Raw genomic sequence first — 13,607 nt, forward strand, 5'->3', positions numbered from 1 at the left:
TACGTTTATATATATTTTTTTAATCACTGCGGCAAAAGCTCGAAATGCAACCTAACTAAAGAGGCCGCAGATGATAAACTAGCGAATCGCTTTTTTCTGCCTTAAGTTTATTCTGAGCAGCGCTCCAGAGGCTTCTAATTAAATGGCTGAATTAGCCCGTCGTCATCACCTGGGATAAGGTTTTCGATTTCCTTTTTTGTTGTTGTTTTTTGGGGAGGCAATCTTGGTTGTAAAAACAGCGTGGTGTTACTTTAATGTGTTGCTTATCTGCAGAAAAATAGATAAAATACATTGTGTTTACAGTATCACCTGCCTCATTTTCGACTGGGGACACAGCCGTTTAACTGACATTGAATGGAAGGTAAAATAAATACATGGATATTAAGGAATTCTGCTGTGTAAATTACAGCAATTACACTGATTGGCCCCAAAATCTCACGGTACGAAATAAAGGAAATTTGAATGAATCTGCTCCTTGGTCTATCTATCAACATTATTTACTCCGCAGGCACTTTTTAAGTGCCTTTTTCACATAAATAAAGTAAACCACTGTAAAATTAAAATTCATCCATTCATTCATCCATTTTCTATATCACTTGTCCTCATTTGGGGCTAACTTTGAGCAAGAAGTGGGGTACACCCTGAAATGGTCACCAGCCAATCACAGGGCATCAAAAATCAGCCTGTTAAAACAATAAAACACCCTAAACTGTAATAATTGAATGAGGTTTGTGCAATGAAAGTCCACCATTATCCCCGTACTGCCCAGAAAACCAATATAAAAGCAAAATATCATCACATGATATTGGCATTGTTTATCTCTAAGTGTATTTTCAGCTTTGAACATTATCGTTATTTTTATATTATTTTTGGTAACCAATTTAGCTAGATTTTGCAGGTCAAAGTAAATAATTGGAGGGAGTTTGTCTCTCCAAAAGAAGTCCTATTTTCTTCTTGTATGCCGAGACCACATCTGCATAATAGCGTCGTGAGAGAGTCATTTTCACATATGCAGTATTGTTCATGAAAAGTACATTAGCACACACTCTTATGAACAGTTAATGGCCAATCGAATCGATTAATGCGGCAATTGTTCCGAATCCCAACCCCTGGATTTCTCCTTGTCGTGAGCGAGTGCGGTCGCCGTGGGCGCGCTACAGGCGTGCGGGGAAAGCGGTTGGCATAAGGCGGGCAAGCTACAGGTGCAGCTCATTTGGTTGATCAAAAGCATGCTGATTAGAGATTGACTCAAAGGACTCAGGAGTGCTAGTTTAATATAGTGCTTGGGCTTGGAGCAAAGAGGAAATTTTGTCCGATGAGCCAATGTCTATGGTTAAAGTGTTAGAATTCATATTTCTTACTTGGGGAACGTCGGTAGTGGTGGGTGTGCCATTACATAATCTATGGCATTTTGATGGGGGGGCTACAGTGGTACCAAAAATTGAAAATACAATCATTAAACTTCCATTGAGATCTATTATATCTGGAGACCAAACAGCCACTATCATAAAACCATCATAAGTGTACAGGCAACATCCATTAGGGTTGTCTGTGAGCTGAAGCTAATTACAGGGCCCACATAGACAACTTTTCACGCTGACATTCACACATATGGACAATTTAGTCTTTACACTAACATGCCTGTTTCGGCAATGTGGAAAGAAGAAAACCTACTGAAGCACAAGGAGTACATGCAAATTCCACACAGGAAGGCCAGAGCTGAGAATCTAGAACCTAAGACAGAAGGGCTAACCACTAAATCATCGTGTTGCCCTGATTGGTATTCATCCATAAAAACCGCAAAACACCCCTTAATCATTTTAATGATGAGCAAGGAGGTGGTAATGCATGCACCTCCCAGTCGGTAGCTAACGCAAGAAGCTAACGCAGAGCCTACATCTTCAATCAGTGTTGCTTCTTGTCAGTGCTTAGAATGTAAGTCCTCTTTCTTCATGCCATAATTCTATGGCAAAAAAACTAGTAACTGATGTCATACTGACTACTTTCCAGGTCTTTCCAGGACCTGTCCAAGCAGGGGGACCTGGCGTACGGTACGGTGAGGGACTCAGCAGTGTACGACTACTTCCAAGCCAAAGGCACCAACCCCCTGGAGCAAGACAGCACCTTCGCCGACCTCTGGAAGACCATCAACAAAAACAACGGCTTCGAGCACTCCGTCTCAGGCCCCGGCGAAGGCATCAAAAAGGTGACTGTTAAAAAGACCTGAGCTTTAATTAAGCCAAAGATTTTACTGCGGCTGTCATCACACAACCAAGTAGCGACAAAACATAATGATATTCAGGCAACTTGATGCTTATTTTGGTTTGAAATCTGAGAATTTCAATCACTGTGGTAATGAACTAATATTTTATGATTCCTCTCTTTTCTATCAAATGAAAGAGCCACAAGCACATGTAAGCCAGAGAAGGTAGAACCCATAATTTAACAAATATCTGTCAAGTCCGCATAGCTAAAATGGATGACCGGGTAAACCTCCACCTAGTCTCATTTGGATCAGTTACAGGAGGTCTTCAGTTGAAGACGGCCCCCGACCTCACGGTTACAAAAGCCGCACAATGAACTACATTGAGCATAGTACTACGTTTGCTTAGGTTAAATTTGGGTTACTTGACTCTTTGTATCCTTCATAGATGTCCACACTTCTATTCATATTAACATCATATATCTACAGTATATCTATATTGTTTTTGTTTTCCTGCGCTTTATTCAGCAGAGTAGTGAACACACACCGTTGAGTGATTGTAAATGTACTCAAGGCAGGCAGGCTGTACCGTGCTTAAACGCACTTTGCACCTACAATTCAGATTATTTGACTAGCGTGAGCACGCCGTACTGTACCAAAGCACAGTATAAGCACGGCGCATGAACGATGAACCGCGATATCGTAGGGTCAAACTGTACTGTCAGACGACTTTTCATACAAATATTTACTGCAGTTACAAATAATGCATTAGCATAAGCCAGTGGTTGAGTACCGTGCGTTCCGACTTACAGTACATACAAATGCAGATCGGAATGCCGTCATAAGCCGATGACCCCCTGTTGTATTATTTATAGCCATTTATGGCAATATCTGAATGCAGTTCAAGGGTCACATTCTTGATCAAGACTCAACCGTACCTCCTACTTGGGCTTCCAATTTAGCAATTATTCCTTGAGAAAAGAAGGAAATCATCTTGCGGTAATATAACGTAAAAGAAGTGATCGAAGTATATCCTGGATCCACAGGTCCACAAAGTTTTCAATGGAACTATTTTAGTCAGAAGGTAGGTAATTAATACCTCTCTGACAGTGTCAATCAAAAGCATAATTATCTTAGATCTTATTCCACGGTGTTAAAGCCCTGAAAAGCTTTATAAGTTGTATTTGCTGCTAAGCCATTTAAATAACCAACAGATGTCCTCGTGTGACTCACTTGTAGTCATGAAGCAAATGAGCATCCTTCCGACGCATGTGTGTTTACGAGGGCGAGTCAACTTTCCAACTTTACACGGTCCTAATGAGAAGCGAGGTGCAGAGGCTTCGTTTGTTGCATTTGTTGACAGCAACCGTCGGATGCGAGAACACCACGGGGAAGACCGTCACAGCGGTGAATACAACTAGAAAGTGGAAATCCAAAAGGATTCCAGAGCCATTCTCATCTTTTTCATGCACAGTGTGTGCTCGCGGGCTGCAGTGCGTGTCGGCGCATCTCTCCGCAACAACTATTTTTATCATCGTTGTCAAAAAGAATTTGTTCCTGTTGTACCTTTAGTTTAATTACATTCAAATTGCACCGCGAGTGTTCTCCATCCTACAGCAAAAAAATCTATTGTGCTATCTGTATTGAAACCTCTCTAATAGGGATTCTCAAACGTTTTACACCAAGTTCTACCTAAAAAAAAAAATACTTAGCTCTCACAAATACCATCATAATGACCAACATTATAATACAGTAGCATACTCGGCCCAAGTGAAAAACAAAGCATAGGTTCTATTCCTAAACACGTTTATTATTGTAAGCTGTGTTAACGTTGTGCACATTTAGAACATTAATACTGTGCTTAAATGTAGGAAAATAAAAAATATATACTTGAAAAAATGAAAAAAATGATTCAATTAAAATGTATAGCACATAAATGATTTCTTAAAGGATAATTGCAAATGTATTGTACTTAAAAGTTGAATACACCTGAACTGAACTGAACTACTTTTAAAAAAAAAAAAAAAAGTATTCTACATGAAAAGTAAAAAAAAAAAAACTTTATTAAAAAAATGGTTTAATCCACTGTAACATTATGCACAGTTTGAGCATTAACACTGTGCTTCAATAGAGTGAAACCTGAGGAGAATCACTGCTCTAGAACCTTTCAGGAAATTATATTTGGCATTAACATACACATAATTGTAACAAAGATGTTGAAGATTCAACTGGCGGTAAGTTCACCAAAGTTGAACTACAGAAAGTAAGGGGAAGAGCATAGAACTCATCCGGCTGTCTCAGGAATAAAGTTTTCGGTGTGTATTGTTGTGCTGCGCTGTGTCTACTTGTGTAAAGAGTATAGGGGACTTTTTGTTCGTCTGTACCGAACAATGCCGAATTGATCTTTGTCAGAAATCAATGCGACTCATGCTTAGTCATGCTGCCATCCAGATGTCAGCTCACATAATTATCCGTTGTGTATCAGCCCTGTGTATGTGTGTGTGTGTTGTAATTAATCTTTTTTTCATTTTTTTAGGATGGGACAGACGTAGAGAAGCAAAAAGAACAGAATAAAAACAACAGTATAACGACAGTATATGACAACAATAACATTACATAGGAGTTGGATGTAATCTACAGGAGGTCCTTGATTTACGACGGTCCCGACATGCGACATTTGAAGAATACAAAATGTTCATATGATTGTTTTATGACCTAGATGTGTTTACTACTATTTACTCCTGACATTTTCAGATGAGGAACTGCGCACAATGATGCGGCACAAAACGGCACGTTCCGTTACTGCCGTACCTAGTTTTTCATTTGAGCTTTTCATATTCATGACCTAGAAGTTTTTCATGCAAATATTTGCTGTATACGGGCAACGTCACATGACCAAATCTGGAAAAGGGGATAGCTGATGTCCTGCGTATGCTACGCTAACGAGCATGGCTACGGTTAGATTACATGATTGTTGTAAGCCAAACTTGTTTTCTTTATGGCTGGTGTCTCGGGCCAAAAGTTCAATATATACATTTAATATGATCTATGTAAACACGAACGAAGCCTAAAGATTGAATATTGTAAACTTTGGTGGCTCTGTGTAGATGTTTAAAGTCCCTATGGTTGCTTTTTCACCCGAAACAGGAGGAAGTGCTTAGACCTGTTTTGGCGAATGCTGAAGTAGGTTGCGCATATACCACACTGTGACTGGATTAGCCCAGTACGGCGTCTTCCGACATACATATTTTTGTTACGTTGTTTTTTTTGGGGTTTTTTTTAAAGAATTTGCCGCACGCTGTTAGCACCGTCCCTAGCAATGCCGCCCTGTGCCGCCACACAAATCGCACATGCCAAAAACCTCGACTGCACCCATATAAAGAATTTACTGTAAAAGCAAATGAGAGGACAGTCTTGCTGTGATGTTGTGTTGTGATCAATCCAGGCTAAGCGAGAGTCGTACGCCTTTCTGTGGGACATGGCGGTGGTGGAATACGCCGCTCTCACCGATGACGACTGTACGCTGACGGTCGCCAGCAACAGCATCAGCACCAGAGGCTACGGCATTGCCCTGCAGCACGGCAGCCCTTACAGAGACCTCTTCTCTCAGAAGTACGCACTCCACGACACGTTATCGTTCATTCCCGAAAGCCTCGCACCGCATTTATACGAGAAGATTATTATAACCGTCTCAGTACTTTAATAAGAAGCTGCAGCGGGTCACATTGTTGAGTCAGTGAGCAGATGCCCTGGTGGGCTGGGAACAACAGGGAACAACGGCTGACTTTGTGCAGTTCATAAGCTCACAAATGAATGCGCCTTATGGCTTTCACTTGGAAAAAAAGAGTGTGTGAGAGAGAGGATGTTAAAACCAAAAGGAGTGGTTTAAAGCCAGGGGAATAGGGGATCTGCACTCCTATTTGTTGAATAAAAGTGCACTGCTGTTTTGAGGCTGGAGTTGTTGCCTGGCAACCTCACAGCTGTCCATTGAAGCCACTTTGGAGTCTTCAATGGACATAACATAACATGTTTTTGTAAAGATCCAAGAAAATGGAGTCTTTAAAATGCAGCCAACAAACAGTACGTGTTTTTGAAAACATCGACAAATCTGTCTCCAATGAGATAACATACTGAAACTTAATTTTATTTACAAAGCACTTTAAAAGTGTAAAAAGATTTAAAAAAAAAAAAAAAAAATGGTGAACATTACATTTTTTGTTTTGGGTCTTCAATGTACATATTTATTTTAATAATAGTCAAATACACTGTGGTCTTCAATGAACTTATGTTTTTTAAACGTCGAAGATAATTTGGACATGTACATCTAGTTAGTTTTGTAACTATCACATATGTGACTTAAAATTTATCTTCAATGAACGTACCATGATTTTTGTTTAGTTTGGGGTCTTCAATGGACATATTTGTTTTCCTAATCATCAAAGAAACTTAAGTCTTTTGTGTTTTTGGAAACAATTACTTCTTCAATGAACTTAACCAGCATACTTTCACAGAACCGAGAAGAGATGTTTTTACATGTTGTTATAAATGTAATGAAATTAACATACATATTTTTTAAACCCTTAAGAGACTTTAGTGTTCAAAGAACCGAACAGGCTTTAAAACGGCTTAATTGTTTTAGTACACTTTTAATCCATTTTAAAGTCTTCAATGTACCTAGCATCGCTATTTCTGTAAACATCACAGACAATTTAGTCTTAACCTAACGTTTTTGTAAACAACAAAGACAGCAGTCTTCAATTAACCAAACATGTTTTGGAAACAGACAATTTAGTCCTCAATTACCGTATTTTCACGACCATAAGGCGCACTTAAAAGTCTTAAATTTTCTCCAAAATGGACGGGGCGCCTTATAATGCGGCGTGCCTTATGTGTGCGCCGATTTCCATAATCTATAAATGTTGTTGTGTGATGAGCGCTCCGCTTGACTGACTTGGAGCATTTCCTGCCGGCACGCTGCTTATACAGAGGAAAAGCGGACATGGCTGAGGACAGCATGCGGACGTAAAGGGGGAAGGTTGCGCGTGAAGGAGGACGCTAAGGCACGCCCCCAGTAGGTATAAAGTAGCAATCAAGCCAGCCACCCTAATTTTATTCATACTAGGCATTACGGTAATAAGTCGCCAACTCGCGACGAAAGCCACCTTCAAAATAAGGAATACGGTTAAGGAATACAACCACCAAGGTTAATTTGAATGTTGAGCTGCATTAAAAAATTTTGAAACACGGGAATCGAGCAGCCGCGAGAGAATTCAAGATTGTGGATGCTTGGGCTAACGTGTCTGCTTGCACTGTTGTCCGAGCTTTCGTAAATGCCGGCATCATTTCTGAGGAGCCGCACGGCAACGAGACTGACTCGAACCTGGCGTGTTTGATTGAGAACTTGCCCAGCTGTTCATTTCGGATACAGAACATGAGGACTTTGATGGATTTGTGGATGAGGATTGATCAAAAAATAACGTGAGTACATTGTTAAATACTTCAATAAAGTACAACCGAACTCCGTTTTGCTCCCGCTGCCTTTTTCAAAACATTGTTTTAGCGTGCATGCATGCTACCGTATGTTTTACGATAGCGTGTGTTTTACCATGCCTGCGCCCAATAATACGGTGCGCCTTATGTATGTGTTAAATGCAGAAATAGACTGTGACGGCGCCTTTTAATACGGTGCGCCCTATGGTTGTGAAAATACGGTAACCTAAAACACTTATTTCATAAAACAGTTTTGCACAGGAGAGTAATCAATTTGAATGTCTTACTATTTTTCTGCATTTTCCTGTTTTCCCTGTTGCTTTTTTGCGACGCATACATAGCAGAAACACACAGAAGATGGATTGATGTGAATTTTAAATCCAGCCTGTGAAACATGATACACGAGGGGCGATACCAACGGTGCCTTGGCGAAAGATCTTGAATGCATCACATGTGGGAAAATGAATGGAAAACACTTGAGGCCTCTGTAGTCATGAGTATTAATGTGTATAAATTACTCCATGTCGAACGCTTCAATGTCTGTGAGTGCATGTTCCTTGTGTGTGCTTCATTTATTTTGACTTGGAATAAATGTGCAGAATTATGCTCAAATATTTATGTGCCAGTCCTTGTTATCAGTGTTGAAAAATCACAGCACATAAGATTCAAGGCCACGTCTCTCTCGTCCTTCTTCAACATGACACTGCCACATCCATCTGCTCTTCCTATTTTAACCACATGTGGTTTCTTGCCTAATTGATAAGTTACAATATAAATCCGTTGTAGTATCATACATTAATAACTTTGCTCCATTTTTTTTTTGGTTTTATTGAGTGAGCCAAACTAATGATATACTAAAAATAATTCTCCTGCATGACTGGTTCTGTAACTGGATTAAGAAGAAAGTTTTTTTTTTTTTTTCCTCTACATATAAAGCGAGACGTGACTGGGAGGTTTTAAATGATGGCATCACCAAAGGGAAATTAGTGTATTTACATAGCATAGCTGCAATTTTTCTCAGACCTGGATAACATGTATGCTGTAAAAGAACACCAACCGTGAATTAGTTGTGTTTTTTTCCCCTTCCCAGTGAGTGTGATGAAAAGTGTGAGCGTTGAAACCTAGCACCGGGAAAATGATGGGTGTTGAAACACCCACATCCCCCTGGTCCCATTACCTTCTTTTACTCTGGTCATCAGTTTCTTTCCACTCTATCCCAGTTTTCAGTTTGTCCATCCCTTGCGTTCCTGTATTATTTTTGTAACAGTGACTATTTGTCCTCTTCAGGATATTAGAGCTTCAAGAAAAAGGCGACCTGGACATCTTGAAGCAGAAGTGGTGGCCAAAGAAGGGCCGCTGCGACCTACAGAGCCACGCAGACGCCCAGACGGAAGGCAGGGCGCTACACCTCCACAGTTTCGCCGGGGTCTTCTGCATCTTGGCGGCCGGGCTGCTGCTGGCCCTGCTGGTGGCTGCCCTGGAGACCTGGTGGAACAGCAACCACTGCCGCCGAAAGGAGCCCAAAGAGGTGACCAATGACAGCTCGTCCGGCCCGGGCACGAACCGGGCCGCGGCGGTCGCTGCCACGGGTCCCCCTGCCCCGCTGAGGCCGCGGTCGAGACCCAGACCCCCGGGCCCCCCGGTCCTGCCCAGAGACGCCACTGCCACACTCTACTTTATGGATCCAGCAAGCACAGACGCCAGCCCCGATTTAGTAGAGCTGCAGTACACGCAGTTATAATAGGTGTGCCCCGATAATAATCCAGACGTCATGTGATCGGTCTGTGATCATTTCTTCTCATGCCGGGAGAGTGGTTGGGGTGTATTTCACTGTCACTGTGGTTCTCTCTCATCGGGACCCATGAATTACTGGCGCTCGTGTGGGAGAAGCGCAGATGCAACAACAAAAGCAAATAGTGCAGTGGCGGGCCGTGCATTTGGTACCTGGGTTTTTATTGGGCACCCCACCAGAGTTAATCCACTTCCTAAACCAGCAGTAGTATACAAAAATCACTTTATCACAGCACACAACTGTGCTGTAATAACATGACAGAATCATAAATGAAAATAAAATACATTGTAGTCAACACAAATGCTGATTATTAAATGTATTGATGTGTGCGGATTGCTACAGACATGTTTTGCTAGTTGTACTTGGTTTGCTCCCAACCAATCAGAGGACTGAGGCGAATTTGAAATCTGATTCTGAATGTCCTTGGTAGATTAGATTGGCATGGCAACACATCGAGCCTAAAATGTGCTTGGACGAAGACATCTAATATCCACATACACATATTGGAAGCAGTGCATCCTCTTGAAAACACGAAATGAAGACAATGGACGGTTGGGAATAAATTAATAACATTTCATGAAACAAATATTGGAAATTTAGGTCATGGGGGTTCAAACTTTTTCGTCTGGGGGCTGCATATAGAAAAATGGCCACTTTGAAATTCTTCAACTGTAATTCATTCAACATGCGAAAACCAACCATCAAGCAATTTTACATTTTTTTTCTAGTATAGTTTGATTGCAAAATTGCTATGTCGCAGCTTTCTGTTAAAGTGCAAATAGTTTTTCAGGAATCCCACTAGAATAAATCCACCCCTGCATGAAGCAGATCTCCACATTTAGAACCGAAACAAGAACATTCCGTAGTACACTTACAAGTTTTTTTTAAACAGTTATTGTGATGTGCTCACAAATCGAACCTTTCCACGGAGCAGAAAGTGGTGCAATACCTTTTTGCTTCTTAAACTGAATTATCTTTATTCACCATTATGAAGAGAATTTGATTTACTATTTTTGTTGTAAATAGTTTCTTTGCATATTTGCATATCAAGAAAAGGTATATGTAATTATATAATAGCAATTCAAAACAAGTAGTATATTTCGCAGGCCAGAGAAGGCCTTGCTAACTTTGACGGCCCACCACTGACATTGTGTTAATTTGCAAGAACTCATAATTGTACTTCTGGTTCCAGCCGCACTTCAGTGGTACAATAGCTCTCTTTAGCTCATCCATTCAAGTCTTAATGCCGTAGAGCTCGGACTTCTGCGCAGCCCCTCTCTGCACGAGGCATTCAGACTACTAAGGCTTGACATGGATCCCTAAACTAAAGTGTGAGCACAAGCAGATGACATAGAATCTTGCGCCTTGACCCGCCTGTTAGACTTGACATACAACCGTCCCACAAGAACCACTGCTCCTGGGAACACCTTTCAGTCCAGGTCCTGACCTGACCTGACCTGATAATACTAGCTGGTTATTATGACAGAAACCCCTCCTGCAAGCTCACAATTTGACAATTACAGACGCCAGGCTCTTGACCCAGGTCAGGATCGGCCTGAAAAAATTCCTATGTGGTGATTGGCCGTGTCAGGACAAAAAAAAAAAAAAGAGGGGCGGGGGGATATGGGGCCGGGCAGGGGTAGATTCTAGTTGCTTCGTCTGTCATCTCACGTCATTGTCTTTGGTGTCTTCACTGTGCATGACCTTGGAAGCTGGAGGCGGACAAAGACTGCATAGATGTGGACAGGAGAGTTTAGTAGTATTTTGTATGAAAAGTGGTATAAAAATGAGATACATTTTAAATGGCTTGAAAACAAATTTATTGAAGTGTTGTGACATAACACTAACTGGCTTGACATTAAGGCAAAAATATTTTGGTTGAAAAGTTCTCATGAGGTCAAGTTGCTCAGTTGAGTGAACCTGCCTCCACCATTCTGATGCTGTCCTTCATCATCCATGTCGTCTAGTTTAACTCTTATGGCCACTTCCGTCTTCATTTTATTAACTCCTAAAGCAGGGCTTCTCAAACTTTTTGGGTGCAGGGAGCGCTTACAAGACAGACATTTTTCCAAGGGACCCCAAATAATCCAATGCCTTAGGAATGAAAAAGTTAGGAGTGTGGAAAAAAAATCGGTTAAGTCGACCACAAAAATTGCTCGACGCAAAAATTTCTGCTTTGAGGCAATAAAAAATATTAATAAGAGCATATTTGCGGTGCCCGGAACCAGTTTGTGCCGCCTGGAACCCTTTGGCCACTGTCCATGTTTACCACATGGACATTTGTTGCAGACGAATGCACTGTTGGGCCAGTGAACAACATTGCCAAGACCAACAGAGGAGCATCTGTCACTGATTTTGAAGACACTATTTGATGTGTAATGTACATGGAACATGATGTATGAGTGAGCTGAATCGTAGTTAGCATTTTTGTTATACCTAAAATGGTCATCGCTGGCGTGCTAATGCTAATCACGAATGCTAACCGTTAAGCAGTGGCTGATTTTATTGTCTCAAATTTTGTAGCGTTTATGGCATACACTCAATACCAACATATGCAGTTTAAGGATAGAACTCCACCCCTCAAATGAGAATAAAATGGGCATTTTAGCAGTGAAAAACAAAAAAATGTTTTTTTAGGGGGGACAGCGAATACTTGAGTACTTGACAAAATATCTATAGGAGAATCAATTCTAAAAAGATTCGAATGTGACACCCCTAATAACAATGTAGTGTTATGAAAATAAAGCCATATTTTGTAAGCATAAAAGATGTGATTTTCCAAGGATAAAGTCGTATTTCTCCAGGATAGTCATAAATTAAGGTATTAAAGTCAAAGTTTAGCAAGGTTTGTTTAAAAGTGAATTTAAAAAAATACTTTATTTTCATAATATGCCTTTTATTGTGGAAAATATGACTATATTCTTGAAAAAATCCATCTTTTATTGTAAAAAATATTATTCATTCATTATTCATGCGGGGGTGTCAGATTATGTAATGATATATCGCAATCATTAGCAAAGCTTTTAATCGACTCAAAGCTAAGTTAGGGAGGAGTAATTGGTTTGGTACATTGGCGCGCCAGTCCACGCTCCGAGTATGTAAAGCATACGACATAATATTTTAATGCAAATTATTTTGCAGACCCGTAGGGACCCCCAGTTTCAAGTTTGAGAACCACTGTCATAAAGTATGTTGCAGACTGTCTCGTCGGCCAACGTTCCTCATGTGCAGTTTTTCTGTGTCTTAAAGTGAAATTTTACTCATATTTTTGGGCATTTTCTCCAAAGTAAGCAGGTATGTTACAACATCATATCTCATTTGCACATTGTTGGTTGGCTGTTGGCGTGTACCAGACTGTCTCTAAGGCTGGATTTACACTACAGGTCAAAGTGCCCGATTCTGGTTTAGGTCCTGATTGCATTTTATGTCAACATCAGGCAGTGACAACGCAGATCTACGATAAAAACAAAACAAAACAAAAAAAAAGTAATACAGTGCAGTTATTAAACATTACATACCGGTCAGGTTGAAATGAAAGAAACTTCAGCATTACTCCATCGGCTGCAATCAGCAATTGTTTTCTTTATTTCATGGTCTGTGGGCCTCTAATGTACCATTGTTAGACAATATTTACTGCTTGGTTCTTTTCCTGTAGTTTTGCCTTACCGCAGTATTCTACAATGTGGTGTTGACGAGGCCTCATTCTGATCTGATGCAATCCAATTCTACGAGGCAAGGGTTTTCTCTTGATGCAGATCTGCAACAGGCCACATAGGAGGAAAAAAAATTACATTTGGAACCATTCAGTGTAAATCAGTGGCGGGCCATGCATTTGGTACCTGGGGACTTACCCGACTTCAGGCCACCACACATACAGGGACACGGCAGAACCCGAAGGAACTATCAAGCAGTGGGTGCAGTTCGGCAACTAGTTTCCATGAGTGGCCACTGGTCTCAAAAATCTAATTTCAATTGACTCAACGGCGTAAATCCTGCGCACCGGACGGCAAGACCCTCTGCGCCAGAGGTTGTTTAGACAGATGTTGGTAATTTTCTAGATGAGCGCAGGCCGGCAGCTCTGAGAGTGGACGGGATGCGTCACTGTGGTAGTGTTAACAACCG

The 13,607-nt window shown here is 40.9% G+C and overlaps 1 protein-coding gene across 7 annotated transcripts in view; it reads left to right on the plus strand.

The window, feature by feature from the left end:
* Positions 1-13,607, plus strand: part of grid1a (glutamate receptor, ionotropic, delta 1a) — a 325,765-nt gene that overhangs the window by 309,930 nt on the left and 2,228 nt on the right. For all 7 annotated transcript variants that reach the window (XM_061788917.1, XM_061788916.1, XM_061788919.1 and 4 more), the window contains 3 exons: positions 2,011-2,206; positions 5,649-5,815; positions 8,981-9,221. In XM_061788917.1, the coding sequence (XP_061644901.1) occupies positions 2,011-2,206; positions 5,649-5,815; positions 8,981-9,221 (604 nt within the window). The remainder of the gene's footprint in view (positions 1-2,010; positions 2,207-5,648; positions 5,816-8,980; positions 9,222-13,607) is intronic.

Source organism: Phyllopteryx taeniolatus, chromosome 11, assembly GCF_024500385.1.
Source record: "Phyllopteryx taeniolatus isolate TA_2022b chromosome 11, UOR_Ptae_1.2, whole genome shotgun sequence".
Lineage (NCBI taxonomy): Eukaryota > Metazoa > Chordata > Actinopteri > Syngnathiformes > Syngnathidae > Phyllopteryx > Phyllopteryx taeniolatus.